The 14044-nt window shown below is 37.8% G+C and overlaps 1 protein-coding gene across 3 annotated transcripts in view; it reads left to right on the forward strand.

Moving 5' to 3' along the window:
- The window catches only part of GULP1 (GULP PTB domain containing engulfment adaptor 1), a 151216-nt gene that overhangs the window by 67857 nt on the left and 69315 nt on the right, over nucleotides 1–14044 (forward strand). For all 3 annotated transcript variants that reach the window (XM_082285495.1, XM_082285497.1, XM_082285498.1), the window contains exon 2: nucleotides 3835–3923. In XM_082285495.1, coding sequence (XP_082141621.1) covers nucleotides 3896–3923 — 28 coding nt within the window. In that variant the 5' untranslated portion in view covers nucleotides 3835–3895. The remainder of the gene's footprint in view (nucleotides 1–3834; nucleotides 3924–14044) is intronic.

Raw genomic sequence — 14044 nt, forward strand, 5'->3', positions numbered from 1 at the left:
GTGTTGTTTCAGCAGGCAGAGAGGGCTGCAGCCGCTTGTGCTGGCAGCTGGAAGTCTGCCACTCCACTTCATTGTTCACTGCCTTTGCTGCATCAGGCAGAGGAGACAGCGACCCACATGATTGTCAGTGTTAAAAAGTAATTACTCAGTAATATCAGCTTGCCACCCTTGCACTCCCCAGTCCAAATACCTGCCAACACCACAGTCACCAAGGCCACTTGTTTCGTTGCACCCCTTGCCATTCTGCAGTTTCCTCCTTGCTGTGACAGCACCCCACCGTGAAAACCAAGGGGTTAATGACAGTGAACAGAAACAAGATGGTGTTTGCTTTCCCTGTAACTACCTAAAGTTTGATATGACAGCTTCAACACTCACCTGCCCAGGACATATGCCCGTGTCAGTGTTCAGACTGTGGGTGTCATGTCTCCTCCTGCTCAGGGTGTTTGTCTGTTATTGAAATTTATTTTAGTGTAATACAATTATTTTCTAAGCCTTCTCTTTCTTTTTTCGTTTTGTTTCTTTTCTCTCTGTCCTGAAGGAAATAACCTGATATTACCCAGATTTTCCCTAGTTTGTGTCTGTCAGAACTCTTAGCATTTTGTCAACCATATTGTGAAATCCCATACAGGTTTTCTGTTCCCAGTAGGATTTGGTCTCTGGACAAAGCTGAAGAAAACTGTTCATAGTAAGGTGGAGAAACATTCTTTACCTAGGTGTGTCTTCCTGAGTGATGAGTAGTGGAATGGCTTGGTCCACATTCCTATTCCCTAATGCCTCTGATTGTTACAACTGCTTTACCCTTGCAAGTCAAGTGGTTTATAGGGAGGACTCTCCCATTGTACCCAGGGCTCCCTGCACCAAAATGGAATTCTCTGACTTGCCTTCCTTTTGGCTCTTTACAAGCTTTTAACAGACTGGTTTGTTCCAGTGGCTTTTTGCATCAAGATTTGTCAGAAACACAATTGTTACCTGCCAAAAAAACCTGCCTACCATCCACTATAAGAGAACAGCTCGCTTAGTCCTTAGAGTTTTATTCTTTGTCATTGGAATATTGTGAACAAAGATATTGCAGGATATGTCTAAACTTAACTTTGCTTTTCTGATTGAAAACTTACCAGTGCTGCATACGACAGTGATACCACCCTCCTGCCCCAAGCGCAGCTGAGGAGATTGAAATGAACCTTGTGGGGTTTGGGTTGGTCTTTTGTAAGCAGCAAAATTTTATGGAGCATTTAATCATCTGCTCTTTCAGCATCTGAGAGGCTGATGATGTTTTTCGCATTAGAGTTTGAGGGAATTGTAAATGCGGTTGCATGTAGCTAATTCTGTTTCCCCATTTAATAACATTTTCTGTGTGAAGTGGAAGTACACTGATTAAGTGTTTTGATACTGTTTGTTGCGTAAGCCACATCTGTGTTTTGTTCTACTGATGGAATTGAAATTATGTTGGAATTGTATTTGGAATATTGTTTTGTTGGAATTGAAATTATGAACATAGTTTTGGCAATTCTGCCCATTTTTAGCTAAGTAGCCAACAAAATTTGGCTTTTATTAGCATAGGTTACTTCAATGGTAATATATCCTTGCTCATGAGGAAGAAACATATACTTAGTTTTGCTGTGCTTTAAACAAAATACTTGAATGGTGATCTCTAGAAACGTGGCCAGCCAGCTGCCTTGTGATGTGGCTGCAGAGTTTCTATTTAGAAGATGCTCTATGCATCTCAACCATCTCAAATATGTTCCTTAGCGGTCTCTTGGATGAGGATAGGAGTACACAAAAAAAATCCCCGCATTCCGAAAAAGGACGTATTTTGATTCTACTGTGGAGGAGAACTGAAGTGTTTGGCCTAGCGCTGTGCAAGACAACTGCCAGAGGTGTCTTAGAGGGGAAAGGAAGCTCTTTTTACTCAAAACTGGCTGTGATAGTTCATGAGGGTGAACATACTGAGCAAAGTTCTGCTACTGGCTACTGCTTATATATCCTAAGCATATCTAATAGGCTGCCCAAGTTAAACCTGTAAGCCAAAGACACTTGTAGTTGCTTAAAAGCTGCAATTCCAATGTTCTTCCTTATTGCTTTATTTCAACTGAGTTGACTGTCCTCTCTTACAATGGTGAAAGCCCCACACTGTGCTTGCCCTGCCAGGAGAGCTACTCGTGCATTCTCAGCTTTTGGGGACACTGATGCTTGTTGGAATTCTCCCAGTCATGCCACTGCCCTTTCCAGGGATGCTGCTAAAACCATTCCCAGAACTTCAGAGTCCTCATGGGTGTTTTTTGGTTTCACTGACCCCTATGTACCCCCAGCTTTCCATGTGGTGCTGCCCATAGTGAGGGCAGGGCATGGCTGTGCAGGTGGATGAGGCTCTTGCAGCCTCGCTGTTAGAACTGCTGGGCACCAAATGTGCTCTTCGGGCTTTGCATCCGAATCATGGCATGGAAACTGCATGGATAAGTCCTGCCTGTGCTTATTGTGTTGTGTCCTCCCTTCTTAAATGCTCAGTACCATCTGTAAAAAAAAAGTGATCTGGTACCTCTGCTTTAAGGAACAAATGGTTGGTCGTATGCTAGTTTAAGTAAACGGGGATTTCTCCTTCATTCTCACAGGACTGTGGGGAGAAGAAGTCCTGCTGCATCAGTGATTAGTGGAAAATAAAACTGAGGTTTTGTTGGGTTGGTTTTATTTTAGCTGTAATTGCCCATATGTTCTAATTTGAAAAATATCAAATATTTACGTGGAAATTTGGATATAATTGCTTTAATTGGTATTCAACTTACTTGAAAAAGAGGGGTGAGTACCACAAGGACTCATGAGCTACATAAAGTATCTTAAATAAATTTGTCATCTTAATGCTGACATTTGAAATACTGGCCTAAGTTTGGTTTTTATTCAAAGCAAAGATAATGTTCTAGCTGATTAAAAAATCATCTGATAGCAAAGTGCTTTAATTTTCTGGTTTTACTATCCCCCTTTTTTTTCTTTTTATTTGACTAGACTGCTTGAAAAGTAGAGAAGGGCACTGGTGCAACTTCTGGTTGCAAGATCTGAACAGAATGAAAATCAGCAATAGGAATATCTTTTCATGTGGTTGTAAAAGGAAAAACTCTACACTGCAGAATAGAATGGTCTTGAATAGTTTTGGATGTAGTGGGTTTTATTGTTTTTTTATGTTGGTAAATAATAAAATTCAAAAATAGTATTGTGAATCAAAAATTATATAAGAATTTAAGAGTGTATCCATTTTTTTAAGGGAAGGAAATACAGAAATTACTGTACAATCTGAGGTAAATGGAGCAAGGAGATCGTAGCACTGATAGAAGGCAATTTTTTCAGTACTGAGTCCCTGGGGGAAGAAGAGTCTATATATTGTGATTTTTTTTTTTCCCTGAGTTTCAAGCCCATGTGGAGACGAAAGCCTAGCTTGAAATAATCTGACAGCCTAAATGACACAAAACAGGGGAGTGCAAATGTGAACTGAGTGTTTTTATGGAGTCTTGTAGTCAGCATTCATTTTAAAGCTTTCTTTCCAAGCTATTTGTGTGTTGCATTTGTCTTCATGTATATGTATAATACCACCTGCTCTGTGCCTCTGAAATCTTCGGAAGAAGATCTTGAAGGAACCTTATAATGTCCTTCTGTGTGAAGCACCACTGGGCATTTTGAACATAGGTCTTCTCAATGCTGATAGTTCTTCCTCAGCAAAGCACATCCCCAGTTTCTCAGAATTGTTTTGGAATTCTTAAGATCATTCACAGTGTCTTTAATATGAAGATAAATAGAACTTCAACGATAATAATGGAATTTTCTGTTTTCTTGTGTGTTGTTCTGCAGGTTAAAGTGGGGAGGAAAAAAACAAACCCTGAAATATCGTTGACTGGGTAGATTTTTAAACATGAATCGTGCTTTTAGCAGGAAGAAAGGTAAGTAACTTAGCTTATGTTTCATGGAGACATAAATGCCCTGTAAAAATTCTTTAGAATATTAAGAATTATACAAGGAAAAACTTAATCAATGCACTGAATTTTCTAGATAGAAATGAGCACCCTTTTAGAAGATGTACAGAGCAAAGAATTCTTGATTTCTGCATTCTAAGGCTGAAGTTGAATTCCGTATTTTTTTTATTGCAGGATGTGCATACACGCACACACACAAATACATATGCATAAAATACACACACTGTTTTCTTTTTTTGCCTGCACACACCAAACGATGTGCTGGAGGGTTTTAGAACTTCAAAGTCAGTGACTTTTCTTTATATATATTCATTGGATTCTTATTCTTGGAGAAGGTATTTTTTCAAACTGTGTTTAATATACTTGAACTATCTCATGCAGCAGGATATTTTTTATCTGTAAGAAGCTATTCTGGATTTGTAGCAATCTGAAATGGCATGCTTTCCAAAAGGACATCAAACCACTAAATACTGAGTTATATATATTGCTCCTCTGGCTTGCTTAGTCTCTTTTCATGGTCTGTTTATGATTAAACATATGTCTTTAGAAGGAGCATTAGGGATGCAGCTTTTTTTACTGATAGCTTTGTTGCTATTTCCCCCATTTGTTTGTAAGGTAGAAAATACTCAGTAGGTCTCTTTCTTTACTTTTCATGTTTTCTTCTAAAGGTCCTTAAGTGTGGCACACACTGAGGTGAAGGCCTTGCATGAATAAGTAGGTGTAGCCTCAGTTGGACTGAGTGTAAATATTTTGTTTATGTAACAAGAATTTCTGCTTTGGTATCAATATCAAAGCTGGAAATGAAAGGAATCTGTGTACCTTAAGCCAACATGAAATGACAGCATCCCTGCATCCTTGCCTTGCGTGTCTAGTGCATTTGTTTGTTAAGCCAGATGAATCAAGATGAGGGAAGTGGTCCAGAATATCAGCACATGGTCACAAAAGGAAGATACACTTACTCACAAAAACTGCAAAGTAGGATGAAAGATCATTTAATATCCCAATAGCAGGAGGAAATAAGCTTAAACCCATAGCCTGTGCTCTTAAGTGCTGATTTATTTCTGCTTGTAGGTAATTGTAACATCTCTATCAACAGATCTGTACCTGTCAGGTGCTTGATAGTGTTGCCAAGCTTCTTCCAGATCATTTCAGAAACCATTTCATTATTCTTTAATTGTGGATTGACTTACCATGGCTGAGAAAGAAACTTGGGAGTTGTAGATTGTTTTGTCTAGGAGACCATATAATTATTTTCCTTTTTTTTTTTTTCTATTGACTTTTGATAATGTTTCAAGCTCAGCCTGCCATGTTTCAGAAACAGACCAGTTGTGTTTTACTGGACCCAGAGTGCTAAAATGGTCTGTCACTATTTCTTATCACCCTTGGCAGTTTCTGCATCTTGCCCTTATCATCAGGTTGTGCAGTTGTATCCTCAGTTTCCTGGGATCATTTGAGGGGTCTCAATTAATTTCTCTCTGGTTTTATTTCTTCATAAGAAAATTTCTTACTAATTTCTTACTAAGTCCTTACCTAAGTTTTTGCATGTTATTGTATTCAAAGACATTTGCTTTGTTGTTCAGTCAATTTCGTGTGCTTTCTCTTTACCCCCAAAAGAAAAAAGTATCATATAAAAGCTGTCAGGCATAATGAAGTGCAATTAGTGTGGATTCCTAATAATGATTCAGAACCTGAGGAGACAGAGGAATTCAGTGCTGTCATCCGTTTATTTTACTCATAGTAACACTCGTGACATTTCCATTCTCAGACCCTAGGAAAAAAACAAGTTTCAGTTAAGCAATTGTCAAGAATAAGTGAAAATTACATATTTTTAATGCAAATTGAAGTTCAGAAGAGCTTGGCTCTATCAGTTTTCGTGTGTAATAACTGCATTTGAAAACGGGTTCAATAGCTGGATATCCTTTACTGTATTTAATTTTTCCTCCCAGATCTCAGAGATATAGTGATTTCCATTTCTTGATGGGTTCTTTGTGGGTTTCTTTTGCCCACAAGAATGGAGATAGTTTGAGGAATTAACTATGTGACTGCTGTGGCTTCCCAAGCAGTTCTTGCTAAACCCAAAGCAGTCTCCATATGGCTGTGCTGGTAGGGTTTGTGTGAATTACAAGTTCACAGTTACCTTGAAGCTACAAAAACAAGTCTTAAATACATTGGATTGTGAGGGGAATTTAAATAGATGTAGGTGATACTTTGATAATAGGCACAGATTGTATCTGAATTGGGCAGCTTTATAGGATAAATGTTCCCTAATGTTCATTGTGATGATCAGCCTATACCAGTCCTTTAACAGGATGCCTGTAGGGAAGGTAGTTGCTCGTGCCATGGCTCCGGTCTTTTTGAACTGGGCAAACTGGGGACTACAATGTCTAGGACTGTGCTGTTCTTGCTGATGAGTTCTGTTCTCATGCCATCACCTGATTTGAGCAAAAACTTTCCTTCTAAATGTTCAGGAAATTATTTTATTTACAGACATTGGTAGGCAAAGCAAGAAAAGAAGCATTACAAGCAAGCTTTCTTTGTTTTTTTCCCCTTCTTCTTTTTCTGTTGGAGGCTGGATAGCAACCTGTGCTTTCACAAAAGAATTGCAATGAGATATGAGTTGCTAAGACAGAAAGAGAGCTCTTTTTAAAATTAATCCTGATCCTTTGCAGGCAAAAGATTCCATAGATAAGATGTGTGGCATGAATGCTTATGGAGTGAATCTGTTATGGGAACAGCAGCTTCGTCATAAATCAGAGCAGTGCTCTTGAGAGCACAGACCTCCACTTTCAGCATTACCAGTATTTCATTTTGCAGCACAATTTCTTACTACAGGTATAATATCTGGAGCCACTACTTTGTGTAAGTTTATTTTTGAGGGTCATGGTTTGGGCATGAAATAACCACTTCAGCTGACAACCTTGTGCTGAGTGCTCTGGCTTTAAAAAACTGGTGCAGCCGTTGCCTGTCTGACTGCCCAAGATTTAGTACAAACAAGAACTAACCTGGAGAGTTTGTTTGTATTTGAGTTAGAATTACTGTATTTTAGTTGGAATTTTTTTTACTTGTCTGGTAGTCATTTTAGTTGAAGGCTTAATTGATATGCTTAAATCTCAAATTGAAAAAAATCAAGCTGTTCATCTTTCATCCTAGTAACTACAATGAAAAATATAAGAAAACATGGATTTTTAAACGAATTCAACTTGTTTCAGAAGGTAATTAGACAGGTAATGATAAATAAATGGGATCTTTCAGCTGTCCAGATTGTGATATCTGCTCTCTTCTGTTTCCCATGAGCCTGTATAACAGGGAAACAAACTTTAGGAACTAATACTGACAAAAAGGTTCATTTTAGGTTTAAAGCTGATGTCAGCACTTGGTATTTTAAGTTGCATGTTTTAATGGAAAAAAAAAACATTCAAAGCAACATAACCTTTGTCTTGATTTCAGTACAGTTTGGTTGGACTATCAAATATGTGTGTTATGGAGAAAATTCTCAGTTGCAGAAATACTGTGTTGTGGATGCTAAAAAGCAGGAGCAGAGGAATTTTCCAGCTGCTGAAGCATTTTGTGAGGTTTTCCTTTCTCATGCTTTAGCTGAGAAACAGTGAAAGACAGTTTTGTAAACTATTTGCAGGTGCAGAGTGTTGTGAGAATGCAGTGGATATTGTTTTGGTTCACTGAAGAAAATCTTGTGAAATGGGTGTAGTCGCATTCAGCCAATCACTCTGGGAGGTGTATGGTCAAGCACCCAATAATGTCATTTCTCTATTGTGAATCAAGTTATATAAATGAGGTGGTAATTAATTAAAGAATGCCATTTATCCTGGAATTCCTGTGTCGTGATTCTCACTGTCGCTGTGAGTTACAGCGACACTATATGACTGTACAAACTGCACAAAAATAAACATTCTGTTTTCCATTCATTGATCAATGAGTGCAGTAAATTACATTGAAAAGATAGATTATCTTTTTTTTAAGGATGTCTTTCCTTCTCCCACAAAAACAAATTGATGAACAATTTATGTTCATGTATGTTGTTGTTTTGTTGTTATGACAAAGCTTGTGAAAATGTTTCTGTATCTATTGCATTTTTGGAAGCTTGTTTTTGTATGTGATCCAGTTTTGGGGAAGGGGATTTGAAGAGTCCTCTTTACTTTTAATTTTCAGTTTTTCCTCTAAAGTCACATGTGGTTGTATGCTCCCTTTGCAATGCTGTGGTGAAAAAAGTCTGTAATGCAGATGGAAGTCTGTTCAAGTTGAAATATGTTTGCATCTTGGTAAATTCAGTCACTCTTTTAAGTAGCTTAGGGATATTAATGTAATTCTCCTGTAAGAGATCTCTCTAAATGCTATATTGTTATGTAAATTTTTCTCATTCTTAGTATATTTGTATCTAAACTGAATTACTTACTTGTTCTTAATTTGGACTGGATCTTGTAATGTGATTTATTTGCATAAACAAAACAGAAAACATTAACTATGGGGGTTTTGTTTTGCTTATTTTTTTAGTGAATGGAATTGCCTTGCATAAATGAGTTCGGCACATTTTACTGATCCGGCATCCTTCTAATAAAAGATGCTAGTGTAAGAACTGGTGCATATAAGTAAGAAAAAAAATAACTAGTGTTTCCTGGCTTTTGCCTCATCAGAAACGTGAAAGAAAACTACTGTTCCTTCCAGACAGAGACATATGTAAATATGGAATGACTGTAATTCAAACCCTCTGTGAGCAAAAGATTGAAACTTTTTAAGTGACACAAAATAGTGCTAAAAATGTAAATATATATTTCTACTGAAATACAATGGCTGAAATGGGTGAGGTTGTGGAGGATGTAGCAATTGAATTTAGTTTTTACTTTATTGCATGCCAGTGGTCCTCCTTCATCCCATAAAGAATGGCAGCCTTAGTTTTCTTATGACATGAAGTTCAATGTATGTTAGAATCTAAATTTTCTGGGGTTTTTCCATATGATAGCAGTTAATAAGGTGGATAATTGCTGCCAATTACCAGCTCCTGAGATGTAGATGGTCTTTATAATGCTAAATAGAATATATTGAAGTAATGGCCTGTTTTAAATCATAAGTTTCAGCAATAACATTTCTGTGCAATGGCTTTTTATGGGTCTTATTTATGAAAGTGTAGACAGATGCATTTAATGGGCAGGGGCTGGCATATAAAAATCTGCAATCAAAGGTTATAGAATGCTCTTTTATGGGAATGGACTGGCTATAATATGATCTTTATTTTTATTATCAACACATGCTGCATTCCAGAGATGACAAATATTTTGGTTTATATTTTTTCTCCTAATGAGCAGACAATAGGTGAAGGCCCAAAAGACTGATGGGGGATAAGTGTAGTCCTAAAGTAAATACTTTCCTTCTGTCAGAGTCTATTTCACATTGGTGATTTAAACAAATGGCCTGTTGTGTGCTGGGCTTCCACATTAAGAATAATGATAAAAACCACAAAGAGGAGATACTCATATAGTTTTAAAGGCATGAAGTAGCCACAGGCTCCCCCACTGTGGTCTTCAAATATACTTGTGGTTGCACTTTGTTCTTACGTAAAAGCATTCACCTTCCAGGGAAGAGATTAAAAAAAAAAAACAAAAAAACAAACAAAAAAAACCAACTCAACAAACCAAAACTAGATCTATATTTCCTCCTCTGCTCCCACCAAAAAAAGCTGCTGCTTGATGATTCTAGGATTTTTTGAATAAAAATTTTTTTCAGGAGTGATGTGTGGAAGGAAAAGAGGGTACTTTTTGGTATAACAAATATTTCTGTATTCAGCTGGTCTTGACACAAAAATCAGTTAATACTTTTATACTACCTCCACAAAGAGGTCATATGTATTCCAGTTACTGTTCCTTGTCTTCCTAAACATGTGGTTGAACCAATATTCAGTGGCCAAGTCCCTTTTTTGGATTGATTTCTGACTCTGTTTTTTGAAGTATTGTTTGTACTATTGTTCTCCTTAGGCTGTGGCAGCACCCCTTCAAGTACACCAGCAAGGAGTCCTGCAGGGTTTCCACCTTCATTTGGCAAGGACCCAAAGGTCTCCTCTTGGTGAGACAGGGAAGTGCTCAGTCTGACAGTTTGTGTGTTTGCAAGCATTTGTATGCAACTGGACGCGTATTTATGGTAGTATATTCACATTCTGATGGCAGAAGGGACAGCTCTAATTGTTTAGGGGAAAAAAGGGTTCCAGTATGTCTTCAGAGGAAGCATACAAATGAGGCGTGAGCTTTGGAAACCTTCTCCGAAGGATTCTTGGGTCTGTGCAGCTAAGCCTGGATTTTCCTTTTTTTGCTGGTACCGTGAGAATAGAAGGATAATTTCCTGTTGCTTATTTTATCTGCATTATCTTCAAAAAGGTATTGCAGAACTAATCTTATCTCTTGCCTGCTGTAAAGAATATTCTAGGCAGGTTAACAATGATATTTACAACAATAACTATTTGTCACTTCTCCAAAACCTCAGGAGCTCCTTTCCAGAAGACATGCGTGCTGCTGAGCCATAGGCACAAATATTGGCTTTACAGTGGGAGCAGCATGGAAAGAATCTGAACCTTTTGGCTTCAACCCTATTAAAATTTACACAGCCGCAGCTTAAATGCTTGAGTTGCACAGGTACACTGTGAGATAGCTGGATGAATATCTAGTTAAAGGCAAAATATCTTATCCTGTGTGAAATAAATTACCAACCAGACCTTGATAGGAATCACAATGGCTACTTGGTTTCATAAGAATTTGTCTTATAAGGCTGTTGGAAAATTGCAGAGAACATCCAAAGTAGCTCACTCAGGAAAACACTATTTTGTGAAATCAAATCCTTTTGGTACATAAAAGGATGTACCTTAAGTGTATAAGCAAGATGAAGATACAGATATGCATATTTTAGTTGTTCTCATGGTTGCTCAAACTCCTTTCTTCTCCTTCCAGTTTGAATTTTAAAGAAAGTTTCACTTAAACTTTTATACCACATTATTTCAGTGTTCTGGAATCAGAAAATTAAAATTCTGTTTTAATTGTATTGAGATTGTCATTTGTGCTCCTTTTCCTTTGTTTTGACCTATCTACATAATGTTCTTACTTTAACAGTAAGAAATTCTTCAAAAGCTTGCTTTTCAAACACTTTTTACAAGTTAAATTGATACTCCTCCCAATTTATTTATAGTAATACTGGAATAGTTCACTGAACTCTTTCTCTACAAAAAGACTCCAAAAGTCAAAGATGGAGCTGGAGGTTTGATCTCTACATACATCTTAGTGAAAACTTGCAAAAATGTGATCACTTAAATTATGCTATGCCAGTCTTTTTTGACTTTAACTAGAAGCTTTTATCAAAGACAGTGTAGCTCTTTTTGTAGCTAGAAGACATATGAGGTATGGGCTAAGTAGTTCAGATTTATTTTCCTTGTTTTTTTCCGCTTTGGTTTAGGAAGTTGAATTTGATTAAAGTTCTTAACATAAATAAATCAAAAGTGAAAAAAAATTTGCTAATGACTGGTCAGTTGTATTAACACTTTCATCCTACTTTCCTTTATTGTCAAAACCTAAATATTAGCATGCATATCTCAAAAACATAAAGTTTAAAATGTGTAGGCTCTGCAGTGAATGTTACTGTTGAACGAAATGCAAATAGTAGGCTTATTTTCATGTTGTAGCTATACCAACCCAGCATTCTATGACACCATTTTGCAATTGTAGCAATCAGCTGTTTAAAACTATTTACATGGTCCTAAATATTATGAGAGAATGACACAGGCAAGGCATTCTGCCAAGCTCACTCTGTCCTAGGGAGATACAGCTCTTTTCTTGGCAAAGAATAAATATGCATCCAAAGAATATCTCGTGTTTGGGGGGGAAGAAAAAAATAACAGAAGTAACTATTTTTGAGCTATGCGTATTGATGGATGTTTTTCTCTATATGTTTCTAGGGAAGGCTCTGACTCCTAATTTCAAATGCTTAGTCATAGTAACCTGTTAAAAACTTTAATAAATTACTACTATTAGACACCCAGACTTAGTCATTCCTCTAGAAGGTGACTGGAACAAATGCTGAAGCTGAACCATGCAATAATATGGGTAGATTTGTTTGTTAATGATATTTAGGTGTTACATGCTGATGAAAATTCTGGTGCCAAGCATTCAGTCTCAGGCCTCAGCCTATCAGTCCCTGTGTTACCTGCAGTGGTCAAGAAGGCAGATTCTACCTTGCTGTCTGACCAGACTAAGGGAGGCTTTGTGAGAACCTGACTGCTTCTGCTGCAGTGCAGAATAAAGGAAGTTATTTAACAAGGTGACAGTTCTTGCGTGTCCCATTGTGAAGGTTTTCTTTCTTTACAGAAAAATAGATAACCTAGGAATAGTGAAAGAGATAGGTACTTATGTACATACACTGAAGCAAGTAAGTTGTTTGTTCCTGAGGCAATAATACCTAGATGCAGCCCAGATCTCTTGGGATGATATCTTCTTCAGGAGACTCTTATTAGGCTGGTTGTCACATAAAATGTTTTTTTCATACCAAGTTCTGTGAAACAGGAAGAAAAGACAGTTCCAAGATTTCTTCTGTTAGCAATAAAAACATCCATCGATGTGAAAGGATTTTGAATCTGGTAGAGAACAAAGGCTTTAGTTTCTACCTTTTAGAAATTACTGTATTTTCACTGTGGCACTAAAACAGAAAAAGTTAAAATCAGAGTCTTTCTCTTTTCATCATACTAAATGAATGGCCACTTGGTCTCGTGTGCTTTGATAAACACTTTAGAAACATTAATTAGTTAATGTTACTTAATGATACTGAATTAATAATGATAGTAGGGTTTAGGGAGGCAGTTAACTAAAGCTGCACTGTGAATGTTCTGTTCTACAATCTCTTTGGGCAGTAATATGCAGAGACATTAATCTCAAAGGGAGAACAATTTCTTGGCACTGCTATCGCTTTCCTTTTTGGTAGATAAATGGTCAGCTGTGCTGTTATCTAACCTAATGTCATCCTCCCTTAAGTGCAGCACAGTTGTTCTGGGTACTTGATGAAGTCTCCGAGTCTGTTGCCTTCAGTGTGTGATTTGTCAGCACGTCCCCCTTCCCTGGCTCTTCAGTGCTGCTGAGGCCTCTGCAATGGCTCACACACGGGGCCCCCCGGCTGTGTGGGACCAACAGTTGGTGTGAAATGCAGATTGCAAAGGAACCTCCCCTTTTTTAATGATATGGGGCTGGCATGATTCAGGGGGTTAGAAAGGAGACGTGTCCCAATTCAGAGCAGTATTAATTCTCTGCCTAAGGAAGTGCCCAGCTCCTCTCTCCACTCTTGCAATTCAGTCTGTCAGACCCTTGGGTCTTCCTGCGTTAACTTGATACAGCTTTCCCTTAGCAGAGTGGTGTGTGCTGGCAGGGAACAAAACCCGAGAAGCTCTCACCCAAGTCAAATTCCCTTAAAAACTGCATAGGCTGCTGTGCTGTTGCTCCGGGGGCTCTCTGTGCCTATGCCACACACTGAGCACACCATGCACATGCTGAGGTGTTGTGGAGAGGCTCCACACAGGATTGCCAATCCTGCTTAATAAGGGCTGTGATTTACCCGTGTCCTTGAAATCAGAGTGGTGACCCTTTTTCGCACCTCTTGTTTCATGCAGTGTGTGTGGCAAAACCACCACGTACTCACACATCTTTGAATTTCTCATACCTCAGTTAAGCATAGGTTTTACGGGACTCTGAATGGTCAAACTCATAATTCTCAAAACCTCATAATTCTCAAAAACAACCAAGCACTTTTAAAAATTAATAACTTTAATGTAAACTCTAAGGCAACCTAGATTAGGAACTTCAGACAAGATCTAAAATAACTGTGGTTTTCACCCAGTGTAATAGCATAAGTCTTTTCACTTTCTATTACGGTTAACATTAGATGCATGTGGTTGTCAGGTTTGGTTTTATCAGGGCTTTCAGTCCTTTCTTTAGGACTTACTGTTTTATTTAGCTGGGAAGTGTCTAGAACTCTTGCTGCGGTGTATCTAATAAAATAATAATATGAACTGTGATTTTCATTGTAGGGTTTCATATTTTGCTTTTTGCTTCAGA

This window comes from Coloeus monedula (genome assembly GCF_965178545.1).
Source record: "Coloeus monedula genome assembly, chromosome: 7".
NCBI classification, from domain to species: domain Eukaryota; kingdom Metazoa; phylum Chordata; class Aves; order Passeriformes; family Corvidae; genus Coloeus; species Coloeus monedula.